Source organism: Oncorhynchus masou, unplaced genomic scaffold (assembly GCF_036934945.1).
Source record: "Oncorhynchus masou masou isolate Uvic2021 unplaced genomic scaffold, UVic_Omas_1.1 unplaced_scaffold_3961, whole genome shotgun sequence".
NCBI lineage: Eukaryota > Metazoa > Chordata > Actinopteri > Salmoniformes > Salmonidae > Oncorhynchus > Oncorhynchus masou.
The window spans coordinates 10,001-28,611 of record NW_027010362.1 but is presented as its reverse complement, the minus strand read 5'-3'; the positions used below and the strand labels follow the sequence as shown (position 1 = coordinate 28,611).

The following is an 18,611-nucleotide window of genomic DNA, read 5'->3' as shown; positions in this document are numbered from 1 at the left end:
AACAGGGGTGGGGAAACTCCAGTCCTCCAGGGCCTGATTGGGGGGTGTTACGCTCTTTCTCCATCCCTAGCAGACACAGCTGATTAATCACATTGTATTCTAAACTGAAGATCATGATTAGGTGATTATTGGAGTCAGGTGTGTTAGCAAGAGGGGATGGGGGGCAAAACTGACCTATCAGGCCCTCGAGGACTGGAATTACCCTCCCTGCACTAATGCACTGAATTATCTTTAGAAAGATATTCCATGTTTACTCAATGATACTGTATGACACTCAGCGATACTCAACTGTTCTCAATTACGCTGTACGATGCTCTGCGACGTTTTACGGTGTGTTGTCTCCTAGGCGACAAAGCTGCCCTCCCTTCTCCTGATATCGATCAAGTTATTAACATGTTCTTTGTTGTCATAATGATTGGTCCCTCCTGCAGATCCAGGAGCGCTCAGCCTCTTTGGAGACCTGTCCGTGGTGTGCTGCTAAAGGGCAGACTCGGGCTCTGCGTTCCTATAGGATCAGCATCCAGGAGGTCATCACCCTCTGCACTGACCCACAGGTAGGCGAACACAATCAGCACGACATCAACTAAAACAGTGGGGTATTTCACAAAGCAGGGCCAATGAGTGAGGAGCAAAGACACACATTTTAGTAGGTTGTCTGAAACAAGATTCCCGTTTTAGTAGTTTGTCTGAAACAAGATTCCCGTTTTAGTAGTTTGTCTGAAACAAGATTCCCGTTTTAGTATTTTGTCTGAAACAAGATTCCCGTTTTAGTAGTTTGTCTGAAACAAGATGCCCGTTTTAGTAGTTTGTCTGAAACAAGATGCCCGTTTTAGTAGTTTGTCTGAAACAAGATTCCCGTTTTAGTAGTTTGTCTGAAACAAGATGCCCGTTTTAGTTGTTTGTCTGAAACAAGATGCCCGTTTTAGTTGTTTGTCTGAAACAAGATGCCCGTTTTAGTAGTTTGTCTGAAACAAGATGCCCGTTTTAGTAGTTTCCTGTAAAAACATTGTTTCAGTGTCTGGGTTGGCTTTGCTGTCTGACGTAGTGGCAGTATTACGAGGGTCTTAAGGCATGGGTGAATTCTGTTACTGTTGGTAATACAGTCGGACACTTTGCTAACGGGTCCTTTCTCTGTCCTCCTGCTAACGGGTCCTTCCCTGTCCTCCTGCTAACGGGTCCTTCCCCTGTCCTCCTGCTAACGGGTCCTTCCCCTGTCCTCCTGCTAACGGGTCCTTCCCCTGTCCTCCTGCTAACGGGTCCTTCCCTGTCCTCCTGCTAACGGGTCCTTTCCCCTGTCCTCCTGCTAACGGGTCCTTCCCCTGTCCTCCTGCTAACGGGTCCTTCCCCTGTCCTCCTGCTAACGGGTCCTTCCCCTGTCCTCCTGCTAACGGGTCCTTCCCCTGTCCTCCTGCTAACGGGTCCTTCCCCTGTCCTCCTGCTAACGGGTCCTTCCCCTGTCCTCCTGCTAACGGGTCCTTCCCCTGTCCTCCTGCTAACGGGTCCTTCCCTGTCCTCCTGCTAACGGGTCCTTCCCCTGTCCTCCTGCTAACGGGTCCTTCCCCTGTCCTCCTGCTAACGGGTCCTTCCCCCGTCCTCCTGCTAACGGGTCCTTCCCCGTCCTCCTGCTAACGGGTCCTTCCCCGTCCTCCTGCTAACGGGTCCTTCCCCCGTCCTCCTGCTAACGGGTCCTTCCCCCGTCCTCCTGCTAACGGGTCCTTCCCCGTCCTCCTGCTAACGGGTCCTTCCCCTGTCCTCCTGCTAACGGGTCCTTCCCCCGTCCTCCTGCTAACGGGTCCTTCCCCGTCCTCCTGCTAACGGGTCCTTCCCCCGTCCTCCTGCTAACGGGTCCTTCCCCCGTCCTCCTGCTAACGGGTCCTTCCCCGTCCTCCTGCTAACGGGTCCTTCCCCGTCCTCCTGCTAACGGGTCCTTCCCCCGTCCTCCTGCTAACGGGTCCTTCCCCGTCCTCCTGCTAACGGGTCCTTCCCCGTCCTCCTGCTAACGGGTCCTTTCCCCGTGCTACGTTATAGAGAGTGGATGCTGTCCTTGGCCTCACCTTGACAGAAAGAGAGAATACAAGTTGTAGGCTCAAAATGTTTCCCAGATACCCGTTTATAATCATTTATTTGTTGTTGCCAGGCCTTAAATAACAACTTTGTTCTTAATTGACTAGCCTGTTTTTAAATAAACCTACCCATCTGAATAACCTCTACCCTCTGGCCCCCGCCCACAGTGCCTGTTTCCCCTGGTCTCGCGGCCTTTGGAAGATGTCCTGGCCAGCCTCGTACCCCTCTACCCCAAACACAGACGGGGAGGAAGAGGAAGAGTCCCAGTGGGTTGGAGATTGGAGACTCTGTATCTTCCCCAAAAAGCGCACGATCGGAGGAGGCCGTGTCACAGAATGAGAGTCGCCCAGTCGTCAGGATCACCAGCTCCGAACTCAATGGCGAAGACTGCTTTCATAAGATGAAGCACACAGTACAGAAGGAGAGAATCGGCCAATCTGAACCCACAGACATGGAGCTGGTGGATAAAACCCTCAACTATCCACTTCCTGAGAGGGGGAGGGGCCAATGGATACCACAGGGATTCTGATTGGCCGATACCAGAGGAAATGGACCAGAATGTCCTAGATGAGGGAGAAGATGGTGTCTTTCTCCCAGAGGAGGTTACACCTACTTTAGACAAGGGTTGCCTCTCCCAGAGAAGACTGTACCTACGTCACAACTGTCTTTTGTAGACGCTGAGCCTGCACCAAAGGAGGTTATCTGTCCCTTAGACGAGGCTGTTTCTGCCCTAGAGAAGATTTTACCTCCCGTAGACTTGGCTGTTTCTGCCTCAGAGAAGAATGTGGATGCTGCAGAGAAAGTTTTGGCTCCACGGGTAACTGTCCCTAATTTACAGGACACCGTCTGTCTCCTAGAGGCCCTACCTGTCCCAGGGGAGGAGGCCCTACCTGTCCCCAGGGGAGGAGGCCCTACCTGTCCCAGGGAGGAGGCCCTACCTGTCCCAGGGGAGGAGGCCCTACCTGTCCCAGGGGAGGAGGCCCTACCTGTCCCAGGGGAGGAGGCCCTACCTGTCCCAGGGGAGGAGGCCCTACCTGTCCCAGGGGAGGAGGCCCTACCTGTCCCCAGGGGAGGGAGGCCCTACCTGTCCCAGGGGAGGAGGCCCTACCTGTCCCAGGGGGAGGAGGCCCTACCTGTCCCAGGGGAGGAGGCCCTACCTGTCCCAGGGGAGGAGGCCCTACCTGTCCCAGGGGAGGAGGCCCTACCTGTCCCAGGGGAGGAGGCCCTACCTGTCCCAGGGAGGAGGCCCTACCTGTCCCAGGGGAGGAGGCCCTACCTGTCCCAGGGGGAGGAGGCCCTACCTGTCCCAGGGGAGGAGGCCCTACCTGTCCCAGGGGAGGAGGCCCTACCTGTCCCAGGGGGAGGAGGCCCTACCTGTCCCAGGGGAGGAGGCCCTACCTGTCCCAGGGGAGGAGGCCCTACCTGTCCCAGGGGAGGAGGCCCTACCTGTCCCAGGGGAGGAGGCCCTACCTGTCCCAGGGGAGGAGGCCCTACCTGTCCCAGGGGAGGAGGCCCTACCTGTCCCAGGGGAGGAGGCCCTACCTGTCCCAGGGGAGGAGGCCCTACCTGTCCCAGGAGGAGGCCTACCTGTCCCAGGGGAGGAGGCCCTACCTGTCCCAGGGGAGGAGGCCCTACCTGTCCCAGGGGGAGGAGGCCCTACCTGTCCCAGGGGAGGAGGCCCTACCTGTCCCAGGGGAGGAGGCCCTACCTGTCCCAGGGAGGAGGCCCTACCTGTCCCAGGGGGAGGCCCTACCTGCCCCAGGGGAGGAGGCCCTACCTGTCCCAGGGGAGGCTGTCTCTCTGCTAGAGGAGGCTCTACCTGTCCCAGGGGAGGAGGCCCTACCTGTCCCAGGGAGGCTGTCTCTCTGCTAGAGGAGGCTCTACCTGTCCCAGGGGAGGAGGCCCTACCTGTCCCAGGGAGGCTGTCTCTCTGTTAGAGGAGGCTTTACTTGTCCCAGGGAGGCTGTCTCTCTGCTCGAGGAGGCTCCACCTGTCCCAGGGGAGGAAGATGCTGAGGGAAAGGAGCCTGTTCCTACCGTGGAGGCTGTCCTGGTCCTGCAGGAGGCTCTAACTGTCTTAGAAGAGGCTTCACCTGGAATGAAGGAGGGGCTAAGTGTCTTACAGAAAGAGGATGAGGAAGAATTGGTTCTAATCGCCTCGGAGGAGGAGGAAGAAGTCGCTGCACTGGTGGCCTTGGAGGCTGTGTCTATACCTGCCATGGTTGAGGTTGTCCCTGCTTTAGAGAAAGATGAGGAGGATCTGCTTGTCTTTGACGGGGAAGAGAAGATACAGGATGAAGAGCGCCCCCCCGCAGGGGTCTGTAGACCCTGCAGTGTGGACCTCAGTCAGAGCAAAGTGCATGATGGTCAGGAAGATGACGGTCCTATCAGAGCTAGAAGAAGAGCTCACAACGCCCGACAACTAAGCGACGAGGACGAGGAACAGGAAGTAAGCGTCAAAGAGGAAGTGGAAGTCCTGACACCGGCGCCGAAAAAGAAAAGGGGCCGGCCAAGAAAGACTCCTATTATTAAATACACGCAGGAAGTGTTGCCCGACTTTGACCCGGGACTGATCTCGACGGGGGAGTTGGTCCCAGTTCCCGGACCTCACCTGTTCTGGAAGAATGAGCACAGTCTGGGTTGGCTGGACACCTTGCTGGTAGCGCTGGTCCACTGTCGCACCCTGAGGGACAGACGACCCATCAAGAGGCCCACTGTAGGTCAACCGGTCTGGGATCTGTGTGAGAGGTACGACCGAGCCTGTAGTCTCAGCACAGCCTACCAACACACTGGCGCAGGTGGGTGGACATATCTATTTACTAAAGTTTATTTTGTATTGATGTACCACATTGGCAGCTAAGAGCTGAATATCTGTTTGAAATGGGACAGAATGTATTCGTACACTCTCTCTCAAGCATTTCGCTACACTCGCATTAACATCTGCTAACCATGTGTATGTGACAAATAAAAAATTTGATTTGCTCTTATGCAGTACAGCTGGCGTCAACAGGATCTCTTGTGTATTCCTGTCTCTTTGCCATTGGATTGCATTTTCCACTTTCCAGAGAAGTCCCAAACAAGTGTTTTTTTGTTTGTTGTTGTTGTTTTTTGTTGGTCCTACATGAATGTTTATTACACCTGATGCGAGTCCTTCTCCCGTCTCTCTCCAGATGGTGTCGTCCGTGTGCCCTCCGCCGTGTCACAGAGGGTCCAGACCGAGATGCAGGCCATCAGGACGGCCATCTTTAAACTGCTGGAGCCTCTGCTGAAATGTAAACTGGGTAAGAATCTGCGTCCATACGTTTTTAAGAAAAGGTTGGTCCCGTCCCCCCAGGGGAGTCAAACCCCACAATCCCGACGTTGCGAGAGCCATTCTCTACCAACTGTGAGTCGTACAGAACAACGGGTTCTTTTAAAATCCATGAAGCGATTGAAACAAGTGCACACTTCCTGACAAAGAGGTAATTGGGATGCACCCTGAGGTAGGAGGAAGAGGGCGCTAAATGAAGAAATCAGGGGAAGGAACAGGAGCTGTGAACAATGAGGCAAAGACATCTAACTAGTTGAGCTCAACGGCACCCAGTTCCCCAAGCTCAACGGCACCCAGTCCCCCAAGCTCAACAAATTAATCGATTTCCATAGAGGTGAAAATTATACTTTTTTTTTTTTTTTTTGGGGGGGGGGCAATAATTTGATCTCAAAATGGGTCCATCCATGAGAATAAAACTTTGTGGGGTGGTCTATCACTCTACGTCTGAAGGGGAGTCTCCTCCCCGTGTGATCACATCCATCTCTCTGGTAATTAATGTCTGAGCACAGAATGCCCCCCGACCACGTCCTCCAAACAGAACATCTGGGTTCAGAGGGACGTCGGAATGGGGGACGTCGGAATGGGGACGTCGGAATGGGGGACGTCGGAATGAGTGTTTTATTCAATAACACGTGTGACCTGCTAAAAAATTCACAGAAAACACGACTCAAAATTTCTGCCCCAATTTAGTGCTGGGCGATATATCGAATTAAGTCAATTAATTTGAATTTATGTCTTTGCCTGTTTCGCATGTTGTTGTCATGTGTTGCTACCATGTTGTTGTCATGTGTTGCTACCATGTTGTTGTCATGTGTTGCTACCATGTTGTGTTGCTACCATGTTGTTGTCATGTGTTGCTACCATGCTGTGTTGCTACCATGTTGTCATGTGTTGCTACCATGCTGTGTTGTCATGTGTTGCTACCATGTTGTTGTGTTGCTACCATGCTGTGTGTGACGTTAACTTCAGTGTGTTGTATTGAGTAGAGGTGTGAAGATCAGGGGTTTGTGTAGCACGTGTGCAGAGCCTGTAGAAAACGGGAACAGGCGACCTGGAGAGGAGGAGGGCCCTGTGGTATCACCATACTACTTGGTGTCATGATACGTTTTGGTGTCGTGATACTTGGCCTGATACCGTTAGTAAAATGTTGGTATTGTGACAACTCCACTCTGAAAATAGGGCGTTTTCTTTCAGTTTTCGCAGATGTTTTGTTGTTGTCGTGTTTCCCAACAAATTGTCCCTTTTCTTCTGGTCCCTCAGGCAGCATCCCGATCTGAACCTCTTCTAGGAGACACACACACACACACACACACAGCCCCTAACATTACCATCGATTCCAGACGGACCTGATTTTTACCTGACCCCTGACCTCACCCTGACCCCTGCTGTGTTGTCTGCTCTCCTGCAGGTCAGAATGAGAGGCTGGTTTTTGTCCTGCCTCTCCTCCTCGGGGCTGACTCCTGGGCTGAACGGCTCTTCCAGCATGAGTGTGACTGGCAGTTTCAGTGTAACTCGGCAATTTGCAGGCATGCCACCCAAACCAAGTAAGAGACGTCGATAACTTGTTGGGGACAGTTTTCTGGACCGAGATTAAACCTATAACGTATATACTGTACTCTATACCATCTACTGCATCTTTATGGAATACATATATCACTAGCCACTTTAAACAATGCTACCTAATATGTTTACATACCCTACATTATTCATCTCATATGCATACGTATATACTGTACTCGATCATCTACTGCATCTTTATGTAATACATGTATCACTAGCCACTTTAACTATGCCACTTTGTTTACATACTCATCTCACATGTATATACTGTACTCGATACCATCTACTGTATCTTGCCTATGCTGCTCTGTACCATCACTCATTCATATATCTTTATGTACATATTCTTTATCCCCTTACACTGTGTATAAGACAGTAGTTTAGGAATTGTTAGTTAGATTACTCGTTGGTTATTACTGCATTGTCGGAACTAGAAGCACAAGCATTTCGCTACACTCGCATTAACATCTGCTAACCATGTGTATGTGATATATAAGATTTGATTTGATTTGACCGAGTCTTGGACTAAAGAAGCACTTTCAATGGAGAATATATCAAATGTTCACATACACATGGTCAGCAGATGTTAATTGTCACATACACATGGTTAGCAGATGTTAATGGTCACATACACATGGTTAGCAGATGTTATTGGTCACATACACATGGTCAGTGTAGTGAAATGCTTGTGCTTCTAGTTCCGACCGTGCAGTAATAACCAACAAGTAATCTAACAATTCCCCAACAACTACCTAATACACACATCGAAAGGGGTGAATGAGAATATGTACACATAAATATATGGATGAGCGATGGGCGAGCGGCATAGGCAAGATGCAATAGATGGTATAAAATACAGTATGTACATATGATATGACTAATGTTAGATATGTAAACATTATTAAAGTGACTAGTGATCCATTTATTAAAGTGGTCAATGATTTTGAGTCAGTGTGTTGGCAGCAGCCACTCAATGTTACTGGTGGCTGTTTAACAGTCTGATGGCCTTGAAATAGAAGCTGTTTTTCAGTCTCTCGGTCCCTGCTTTGATGCACCTGTACTGACCTCGCCTTCTGGATGATAGCGGGGTGAACAGGCAGTGGCTCGGGGTGGGTGTTGTCCTTGATGATCTTTATGGCCTTTCTGTGACATTCATTTCTCGATCAGTGATTTAGTGATCAATATCCCCATTAGTCGTCATCCTAGAAGATCTGTTTTTGACGACTCCTTCATTTTTCATGGTCGTCCCACTGCAATGCTGTCGACTCCCACTGCCCTGGGGCGGCAGGGTAGCCTAGTGGTTAGAGCGTTGGACTAGTAACAGAAAGGTTGTGAGTTCAAATCCCGAGCTGACAAGGTACAAATCTGTCGTTCTGCCCCTGAACAAGGCAGTTAACCCACTGTTCCTAGGCCGTCATTGAAAATAAGAATTTGTTCTTAACTGACTTGCCTAGTTAAATAAAGGTTAAATAAACATACTGTCGACTCCTCCCACTGTCGACTCTGTCACATGAACCTAATGGCCAATCAGAGAGCAGATATATCTGCCTCTTCTCCTACTTTCAGCGGACAGGTCACCTGGCCTGTAACAGCATCCTACACAGGCACAACACGCTGCTGAGATGGGCTGCAAGAAAGAGCGGGGTGAAGTGGTAATTGTACTGCTGGAGGAGAGCCCAGTCTTTTACTCTTGAGAATGTCTTCTTTTAAAAGAGGAACGATAGAAATCGATTTAGAAAGCGAGTCGTGAATGAAAACAAATATTTAACTCATCTAATTTCCTTCCTCTAGTTTTTTGTGTATTGGTCATATTGTGGCTCTGAGAAACCAATTACAGACAACAGTTATTGGACGACATTTTCTCAGTGCAAAGAGCCAAAAGTAAAATGTGGCTGACACACTATGTAAAGTTATTGTTGTGACTATGACTCTTCAACAAACTAGGTCCAGTAATGCTGCAAGAGGGGGTCGCAAAAAGGTCTGGGGGTTGGGGGGGGGGCTGCTGTATGTGGGTACGCAGACCAGCGAAACACCGCGACCCCTCGTGAATATGGCTGTGTCTCTCTGTTGAACTGGTCTTTTGAATGGCAACGACAGGGAGGTTGACAGAAACGGGAGTGTACAAGGCAATGAGACACTGACCGACTCAACGGGACCAGAGGGGTTAGTGGTGCTGTCAGCTGTTTGTTCACCCTGCAACCACCCGACTATATAGTGAAAATCTGAGGCCCTCACCTGACCCCCAACCCACTAATATAGAAAATACACTGTAGGCTGACGACAGACCACATGTGTTTTATATATATTTTCTAACAGACCTGGGGTACAGGATTAATATGGAAGGATTAGGATATGCTTTCGCTTATAATTTCCAATATTTTGGTAGGATATTTTGTCTGATATTTCGGTTCTGATATTTTGGTAGGATATTTCGGTTCTGATATTTTGGTAGGATATTTCGAGAGCTTGGGACTGTACCGTTCTATCTGCGTTTTGTGAAAATGTATTTATTGACCTGGCCTCCTTCCGTTCAATGTTTTCTACAGGGCATTCAGAAAGTATTCACACCCCTTGAGTTTTTCCACATTTTTGCGTTAAAGCCTTACTCTAAAATTGATTTAAATACATAAATATCCTAATCAATCTACACACAATACCCTATAATGACAAAGCAAAAACATGTTTTGAGACATTTTTACAAATGTATAAAGTATCTCCATTACATAAGTATTCAGAACCTTTACTCAGTACTTTGTTGAAGCACATTTGGCAGCGATTACAGCCTCAAGTCTTCTCTGGTATGACGCTACAAGCTTGGCAGACCTGTATTTTAGGAGTTTCTCCCATTCTTCTCTGCAGATCCTCTCAAGCTCTGTCAGGTCGGATGGGGAGCGTCGCTGCACAGCTATTTTCAGGTCTCTCCAAAGATGTTAGATGGGGTTCCAGTCCGGACTCTGGCTGGGCCACTCAAGGACATTCAGAGACTCCTGCGTTGTCTTGGCTGTGTGCTTAGGGTTCTTGTCCTGTTGGAAGGTGAACCGTCACCCGGTCTGAGGTCCTGATCGCTCTGGAGCAGGTTTTCATCAAGGATCTCTCTGTACTTTCCTCTGTTCATCTTTCCCTCCATCCTGACTAGTCTCCCAGTCCCTGCTGCTGAAAAACATCCCCACAGCATGATGCTGCCACCAACGTGCTTCACAGTAGGGATGGTGCCAGGTTTCCTCCAGACTTGAAGCTTGGCATTCAGGCCAAAGAGTTCAATCTTGGTTTCGTCAGACCAGAGAATCTTGTTTCTCATGGTCTGAGAGTCTTTAGGTGCCTTTTGGCAAACTCCAAGTGGGCTGTCGTGTGTCTTTTACTGAGGAGTTGCTTCTGTCTGACCTCTCTACCATAAAAGCCTGATTGGTGGAGTGCTGCAGAGATGGTTGTCCTTCTGGAAGGTTCTCCCATCTCCACAGAGGAACTCTGGAGCTCTGTCAGAGTGGCAATTGGGTTCTTGCTCACCTCCCTGACCAAGGCCCTTCTCCCCTGATTGCTCAGTTTGGCCGGGTGGCCACCTCTAGGAAGAGTCTTGGTGGCTCCAAACTTCTTCCATTTAAGAATGATGGAGGTCACAGTGTTCTTGGGGACCTTCAATGCTGCAGAAATGTGTTGGTACCCTTCCCCAAATCTCTGACAATTTTTTTCGACCTCATGGCTTGGTTTTTGCTTTGGTATGACTTGTCAACTGTTTTGACCTTATATAGACAGGTGTGTACCTTTCTAAATCATGTCCAATCAATTGAATTTACCATAAGTGGACTCTAATCAAGTTGTAGAAACATCTCAAGGATGATCAATGGAAACAGGATGTACCTGAGCTTGATTTCAAGTCTCATAGCAAAGAGTCTGAATACTTATATAAATAAGGTTCTGTGTTTTATTTTCAATAAATCTGCAAAGATTTCCAAAAAAAAAAAACAGTTTTCGCTTTGTCACTATGGGGTATTGTGTCTCACAGCGAAGGGTGCACTGCTGGAGCCAGGAACACCTGCATTTCACTGCACCTGTGTGTGTGTGTGTGTGTGTGTGTACGTGTACATTAGAGAAACAGTGCACCTGAGCTCAATTTCGAGTCTCATAGTCTGAATACTAAATAAGAAAGAAGATATTTTTATACATTTGCAAAAAAAAAACATTTGAATACATGTAGTTTGATGAGGAAAAAATGTATTTAATAAATTGTAGAACAAGGCTGTAATGTAACAAAATGTGTGAGAAGGTCAAGGGGTCTGAATACTTTTCAAATATATAGTAACCTCTAAATGCCCCCATTCATGTTCAAAAGAATACAAGAAAAACATACACCATTTTAAACCAATAAAATTAAAGACATTTTCACATTTTCAAAAAGATGATTGAGTCAACTGTCTAATTGGATACATGCGGCTTCTATTCTGTTATTACATGTAGCCCTAGACGACTAAATCAAGCTCACCAGAATGTCATTAATCGATAGAATGAATGATTCAATCGAGTTGACATCAAAAGTTTTCTGTCATTTCTGTTTCTTTGGCAGAGCAAAGACATTTAGGCACCGGGAGAAAATGCAATTAACCCTCCCCCAAAAAATGGGAAAGATTTTTTGACCGGTTGTAAGGACATAGAAACCTGTGAAAATGACCCAACATGTTTCTGATAAGATTTCAATTTGTCTTGGTTGCATATTTTATGTTGCTGTCACGATGCTGATAAAGACAGCACCTCTACAGACAGTATTTCAACCACAGTTAGGGACCGTCTGTAGAGGTACTGTCTTTATCAGCATCATAACAGCTGATGGTCCCTAACTGTGGTTGAAATACTATCAGCTGTTATGATGTTGTTAAAGACAGTACCTTTACAGACGGTCCCTATCTGTGGTTGAAATACTATCAGCTGTCATGATGCTGATAAAGACAGTACCTTTACAGACGGTCCCTAACTGTGGTTGAAATACTATCAGCTGTTATGATGCTGTTAAAGACAGCACCTCTACAGACGGTATCTAAATGCCATTCACAATCTCTCAAGATGCTGAAAGAAAGAAATTATATTTCTTCTGTTCCTGAGTCAAAATAAAGTCTACATTTGGTGTATCATTTTACTGCAACAATTAATTGTGCAGAAGTTAATATTAAGGCTATGTGAGATGTTATGGACCTACAGTCAATGTAGGCGGAATGTAGCTGTAGCGTAGCCGTAGCGTAGCCGGAATGTAGCGGTAGCGTAGCCGGAATGTAGCTGTAGCGTAGCCGGAATGTACCCGTAGCGTAGCCGGAATGTACCCGTAGCGTAGCCGGAATGTACCCGTAGCGTAGCCGGAATGTAGCCGTAGCGTAGCCGGAATGTAGCCGGAATGTAGCCGTAGCGTAGCCGGAAGGTAGCCGTAGCGTAGCCGGAAGGTAGCCGTAGCGTAGCCGGAAGGTAGCCGTAGCGTAGCCGGAACGTAGCCGTAGCGTAGCCGGAACGTAGCTGTAGCGTAGCCGGAATGTAGCCGTAGCGTAGCCGGCACTGCTATCATCCTCTTTAACCACGTCAACAAATCTTTTCCCTCTTTATTTTCAACTCTCCATTTTGCAGCTTGTCTCTAACAGAATTAAACGCTGACGTTGTCTTTTTCCCACCATGGATCAACGGTAACTTTCTCTGCCCGTTCCTGAAAGCATTGGGCGATTGGCGTGTCGGCTATTTGGTGCAGTTAGGCCCTAAAGCTTAGATTTACGCACTGACGCCAGATAATGAAAGATAAACCTCAATGTAGCCTCTCGATATAAAAATGACCAATGAATTATATTTTAAGGAATTGTTTTCTCTTTTCTTTATTATTTCTTCAAACCGTCAGCTCTTCATCCACACAGTATTTAATCACCCTAAACCCTCCCACCCCCGCAGATATAACCGCAGTTTGAGTCAACACACACACACACACACACACACACACACACAGGGAGTCAACCCACACGTCACTAGTGTGTGTGTCATTATTCAGATGAAGAAACACAAACTGTGAAATGTGTTTTCCTTTTCAGATGTAACAAGACCCTCACCACTTTCACCAAGGTGGTTTCTGATTGGCACCCTCTCAATGCTGCCAACCAATCACGTTGCAGCAAGTGCAATAAGATGAAGCAAGCCAGGATGTTGGTGCTGGAGAGGTGAGGGCGCGACCTTTAACCTTTTCATACCTGGTGTGGATCTCAACCAGGGATTGGGGGTCAATTTCCGTTTTCAATCCAGGAAGTAAATGAAATGTATATTTCCAAATTGAAAAGTCCTCGTAGAAAAACAATGTAGAACTTTCAATTCAGTGGAGGAGAATTATATTGACCCCCAAAACCCCTGACCATAACAGTCCAGTGGATTCTTCTCAGTAACTTCCCAGGAAGTCTGTTGTCTCTGGTCTCTCTCTCTCTGTGTCTATTGTCTCTGGTCTCTCTCTCTGTGTCTATTGTCTCTGGTCTCTCTCTCTGTGTCTATCGTCTCTGGTCTCTCTCTCTGTGTCTATTGTCTCTGGTCTCTCTCTCTGTGTCTATCGTCTCTGGTCTCTCTCTGTGTCTATCGTCTCTGGTCTCTCTCTCTGTGTCTATCGTCTCTGGTCTCTCTCTGTGTCTATTGTCTCTGGTCTCTCTCTCTGTGTCTATTGTCTCTGGTCTCTCTCTCTGTGTCTATTGTCTCTGGTCTCTCTCTCTCTGTGTCTATTGTCTCTGGTCTCTCTCTCTGTGTCTATTGTCTCTGGTCTCTCTCTCTCTGTGTCTATTGTCTCTGGTCTCTCTCTCTCTGTGTCTATTGTCTCTGGTCTCTCTCTCTCTGTGTCTATTGTCTCTGGTCTCTCTCTCTCTGTGTCTATTGTCTCTGGTCTCTCTCTCTCTGTGTCTATTGTCTCTGGTCTCTCTCTCTCTGTGTCTATTGTCTCTGGTCTCTCTCTCTCTGTGTCTATTGTCTCTGGTCTCTCTCTCTCTGTGTCTATTGTCTCTGGTCTCTCTCTCTCTGTGTCTATTGTCTCTGGTCTCTCTCTCTCTGTGTCTATTGTCTCTGGTCTCTCTCTCTCTGTGTCTATTGTCTCTGGTCTCTCTCTCTGTGTCTATTGTCTCTGGTCTCTCTCTCTCTGTGTCTATTGTCTCTGGTCTCTCTCTCTCTGTGTCTATTGTCTCTGGTCTCTCTGTGTCTATTGTCTCTGGTCTCTCTCTCTGTGTCTATTGTCTCTGTCTATTGTCTCTGGTCTCTCTCTGTGTCTATTGTCTCTGTGTCTATTGTCTCTGGTCTCTCTCTGTCTATTGTCTCTGTGTCTATTGTCTCTGGTCTCTCTCTGTGTCTATTGTCTCTGGTCTCTCTCTGTGTCTATTGTCTCTGGTCTCTCTCTGTGTCCATCGTCTCTGGTCTCTGTGTCTATCGTCTCTGGTCTCTGTCTATTGTCTCTGGTCTCTGTGTCTATTGTCTCTGGTCTCTCTCTCTGTGTCTATTGTCTCTGGTCTCTCTCTCTGTGTCTATTGTCTCTGGTCTCTCTCTGTGTCTATTGTCTCTGTCTCTCTCTCTCTGTGTCTATTGTCTCTGGTCTCTCTCTCTCTGTGTCTATTGTCTCTGGTCTCTCTCTGTGTCTATTGTCTCTGGTCTCTCTCTCTCTCTGTGTCTATTGTCTCTGGTCTCTCTCTCTCTCTGTGTCTATTGTCTCTGGTCTCTCTCTCTGTGTCTATTGTCTCTGGTTTCTGTGTCTATTGTCTCTGGTCTCTGTGTCTATTGTCTCTGGTCTCTGTGTCTATTGTCTCTGTGTCTATGGTCTCTGTGTCTATTGTCTCTGTGTCTATTGTCTCTGGTCTCTCTCTGTGTCTATTGTCTCTGTGTCTATTGTCTCTGGTCTCTGTGTCTATTGTCTCTGGTCTCTGTGTCTATTGTCTCTGTGTCTATTGTCTCTGTGTCTATTGTCTCTGTGTCTATTGTCTCTGTGTCTCTCTCTCTCTGTGTCTATTGTCTCTGGTCTCTCTCTCTGTGTCTATTGTCTCTGGTCTCTCTCTCTCTCTGTGTCTATTGTCTCTGGTCTCTCTCTCTGTGTCTATTGTCTCTGTTCTCTCTCTCTCTCTGTGTCTATTGTCTCTGTCTCTCTCTCTCTGTGTCTATTGTCTCTCTCTCTCTCTCTGTGTCTATTGTCTCTGGTCTCTCTCTCTCTCTCTGTGTCTATTGTCTCTGGTCTCTCTCTCTCTCTGTGTCTATTGTCTCTGGTCTCTCTCTCTGTGTCTATTGTCTCTGGTCTCTCTGTGTCTATTGTCTCTGGTCTCTCTCTCTCTCTGTGTCTTGTCTCTGGTCTCTCTCTCTCTCTCTGTGTCTATTGTCTCTGGTCTCTCTCTCTCTCTCTCTCTCTGTGTCTTGTCTCTGGTCTCTCTCTCTCTCTCTGTGTCTTGTCTCTGGTCTCTCTCTCTCTCTGTGTCTTGTCTCTGTCTCTGTGTCTTGTCTCTCTCTCTCTCTGTGTCTTGTCTCTCTCTCTCTGTGTCTTGTCTCTGGTCTCTCTCTCTCTCTGTGTCTTGTCTTGTCTCTCTCTCTCTCTCTGTGTCTTGTCTCTGGTCTCTCTCTCTCTCTCTCTCTCTGTGTCTTGTCTCTGGTCTCTCTCTCTCTCTCTCTGTGTCTTGTCTCTGGTCTCTCTCTCTCTCTCTGTGTCTATTGTCTCTGGTCTCTCTCTCTCTGTGTCTCTGTGTCTCTGGTCTCTCTCTCTCTCTCTGTGTCTTGTCTCTGGTCTCTCTCTCTCTCTGTGTCTTGTCTCTGGTCTCTCTCTCTCTGTGTCTTGTCTCTCTCTCTCTGTGTCTTGTCTCTGGTCTCTCTCTCTCTCTCTGTGTCTTGTCTCTGGTCTCTCTCTCTCTCTCTGTGTCTTGTCTCTGGTCTCTCTCTCTCTCTCTCTGTGTCTATTGTCTCTGGTCTCTCTCTCTCTGTGTCTATTGTCTCTGGTCTCTCTCTCTGTGTCTATTGTCTCTGGTCTCTCTCTCTCTCTGTGTCTATTGTCTCTGGTCTCTCTCTCTCTCTCTCTCTGTGTCTTGTCTGGTCTCTCTCTCTCTCTGTGTCTTGTCTCTGGTCTCTCTCTCTCTGTGTCTTGTCTCTCTCTCTCTCTCTGTCTTGTCTCTCTCTCTCTGTGTCTTGTCTCTGGTCTCTCTCTCTCTCTCTCTGTCTTGTCTCTGGTCTCTCTCTCTCTCTGTGTCTTGTCTCTGGTCTCTCTCTCTCTCTCTCTCTCTCTCTCTGTGTCTGGTCTCTGGTCTCTCTCTCTCTCTCTCTGTGTCTTGTCTCTGGTCTCTCTCTCTCTCTGTGTCTATTGTCTCTGGTCTCTCTCTCTCTCTGTGTCTATTGTCTCTGGTCTCTCTCTCTCTCTGTGTCTATTGTCTCTGGTCTCTCTCTCTCTGTGTCTTGTCTCTGGTCTCTCTCTCTCTCTGTGTCTTGTCTCTGGTCTCTCTCTCTCTCTGTGTCTTGTCTCTCTCTCTCTGTGTCTTGTCTCTGGTCTCTCTCTCTCTCTGTGTCTTGTCTCTGGTCTCTCTCTCTCTCTGTGTCTTGTCTCTGGTCTCTCTCTGTGTCTCTTGTCTCTCTCTGTGTCTCTGGTCTCTCTCTGTGTCTATCGTCTCTGGTCTCTCTCTGTGTCTATCGTCTCTGGTCTCTCTCTGTGTCTATCGTCTCTGGTCTCTCTCTCTGTGTCTATCGTCTCTGGTCTCTCTCTCTGTGTCTATTGTCTCTGGTCTCTGTGTCTATTGTCTCTGGTCTCTGTGTCTATTGTCTCTGTGTCTATTGTCTCTGTGTCTATTGTCTCTGTGTCTATTGTCTCTGTGTCTATTGTCTCTGGTCTCTCTCTCTGTGTCTATTGTCTCTGGTCTCTCTCTGTGTCTTGTCTCTGGTCTCTCTCTCTCTCTCTGTGTCTTGTCTCTGGTCTCTCTCTCTCTCTCTGTGTCTTGTCTCTTGTCTCTCTCTCTCTCTCTCTCTCTCTCTCTGTGTCTGGTCTCTGGTCTCTCTCTCTCTCTCTCTGTGTCTTGTCTCTGGTCTCTCTCTCTCTCTCTGTGTCTATTGTCTCTGGTCTCTCTTCTCTCTCTGTGTCTATTGTCTCTGGTCTCTCTCTCTCTGTGTCTATTGTCTCTGGTCTCTCTCTCTCTGTGTCTTGTCTCTGGTCTCTCTCTCTCTGTGTCTTGTCTCTGGTCTCTCTCTCTCTCTGTGTCTTGTCTCTCTCTCTCTGTGTCTTGTCTCTGGTCTCTCTCTCTCTCTCTGTGTCTTGTCTCTGGTCTCTCTCTCTCTCTCTGTGTCTTGTCTCTGGTCTCTCTCTCTCTCTGTGTCTCTTGTCTTCTCTCTCTGTGTCTCTGGTCTCTTCTCTCTGTGTCTATCGTCTCTGGTCTCTCTCTGTGTCTATCGTCTCTGGTCTCTCTCTGTGTCTATCGTCTCTGGTCTCTCTCTGTGTCTATCGCCTCTGGTCTCTCTCTCTGTGTCTATTGTCTCTGGTCTCTGTGTCTATTGTCTCTGGTCTCTGTGTCTATTGTCTCTGTGTCTATTGTCTCTGTGTCTATTGTCTCTGTGTCTATTGTCTCTGGTCTCTCTCTCTGTGTCTATTGTCTCTGGTCTCTCTCTGTGTCTATTGTCTCTGGTCTCTCTCTCTCTGTGTCTATTGTCTCTGTTCTCTCTCTCTGTGTCTATTGTCTCTGTTCTCTCTCTCTCTCTGTGTCTATTGTCTCTGGTTCTCTCTCTCTCTGTGTCTATTGTCTCTGGTCTCTCTCTGTGTCTATTGTCTCTGGGTCTCTCTCTCTCTGTGTCTTGTCTCTGGTCTCTCTCTCTCTCTTGTCTTGTCTCTGGTCTCTCTCTCTCTCTCTGTGTCTTGTCTCTGGTCTCTCCCTCTCTCTGTGTCTTGTCTCTGGTCTCTCTCTCTCTCTCTGTGTCTTGTCTCTGCTCTCTCTCTCTGTGTCTTGTCTCTGGTCTCTCTCTCTCTCTCTCTGTGTGTTATTGTCTCTGGTCTCTCTCTCTCTCTGTGTCTCTTGTCTCTGGTCTCTCTCTCTCTGTGTCTCTTGTCTCTGGTCTCTCTTCTCTGTGTCTCTTGTCTCTGGTCTCTCTCTCTCTGTCTCTTGTCTCTTGTCTCTCTCTCTCTGTCTCTTGTCTCTGGTCTCTCTCTCTCTGTCTCTTGTCTCTGGTCTCTCTCTCTGTCTCTTGTCTCTGGTCTCCTCTCTCTCTGTCTATTGTCTCTGGTCTCTCTCTCTGTGTCTTGTCTCTGGTCTCTTCTCTCTGTGTCTCGCCTCTGGTCTCTCTCTCTCTCTCTCTCTCTGTGTCTTGTCTCTGGTCTCTCTCTGGTCTGGTCTCTCTCTCTCTCTCTCTCTGTGTCTTGTCTCTGGTCTCTCTCTCTCTCTGTGTCTTGTCTCTGGTCTCTCTCTCTCTGTGTCTATTGTCTCTGGTCTCTCTCCTGTGTCTCTTGTCTCTGGTCTCTTCTCTGTCTATTGTCTCTGGTCTCTCTCTTCTCTGTCTATTGTCTCTGGTCTCTCTCTCTCTCTGTCTATTGTCTCTGGTCTCTCTCTCTCTGTGTCTCTTGTCTCTGGTCTCTCTCTCTCTCTGTGTCTCTTGTCTCTGGTCTCTCTCTCTGTGTCTATTGTCTCTGGTCTCTCTCTCTCTCTCTGTCTATTGTCTCTGGTCTCTCTCTCTCTCTGTGTCTCTTGTCTCTGGTC

General features: G+C 48.0%; 1 protein-coding gene across 1 annotated transcript; it reads left to right on the top strand.

The window, feature by feature from the left end:
* Nucleotides 1-392: 392 nt before the first annotated feature.
* On the top strand, nt 393-13,109 carry LOC135534807 (SUMO-specific isopeptidase USPL1-like; the record flags this gene model as incomplete). The annotated part of the gene is made up of 7 exons (XM_064961646.1): nt 393-554; nt 2,232-2,282; nt 2,922-3,701; nt 3,937-4,861; nt 5,234-5,344; nt 6,782-6,917; nt 12,984-13,109. Coding segments are annotated over 7 exons (2,291 nt in total), but the record flags the coding sequence as incomplete, so codon positions are not given.
* Nucleotides 13,110-18,611: the final 5,502 nt, after the last annotated feature.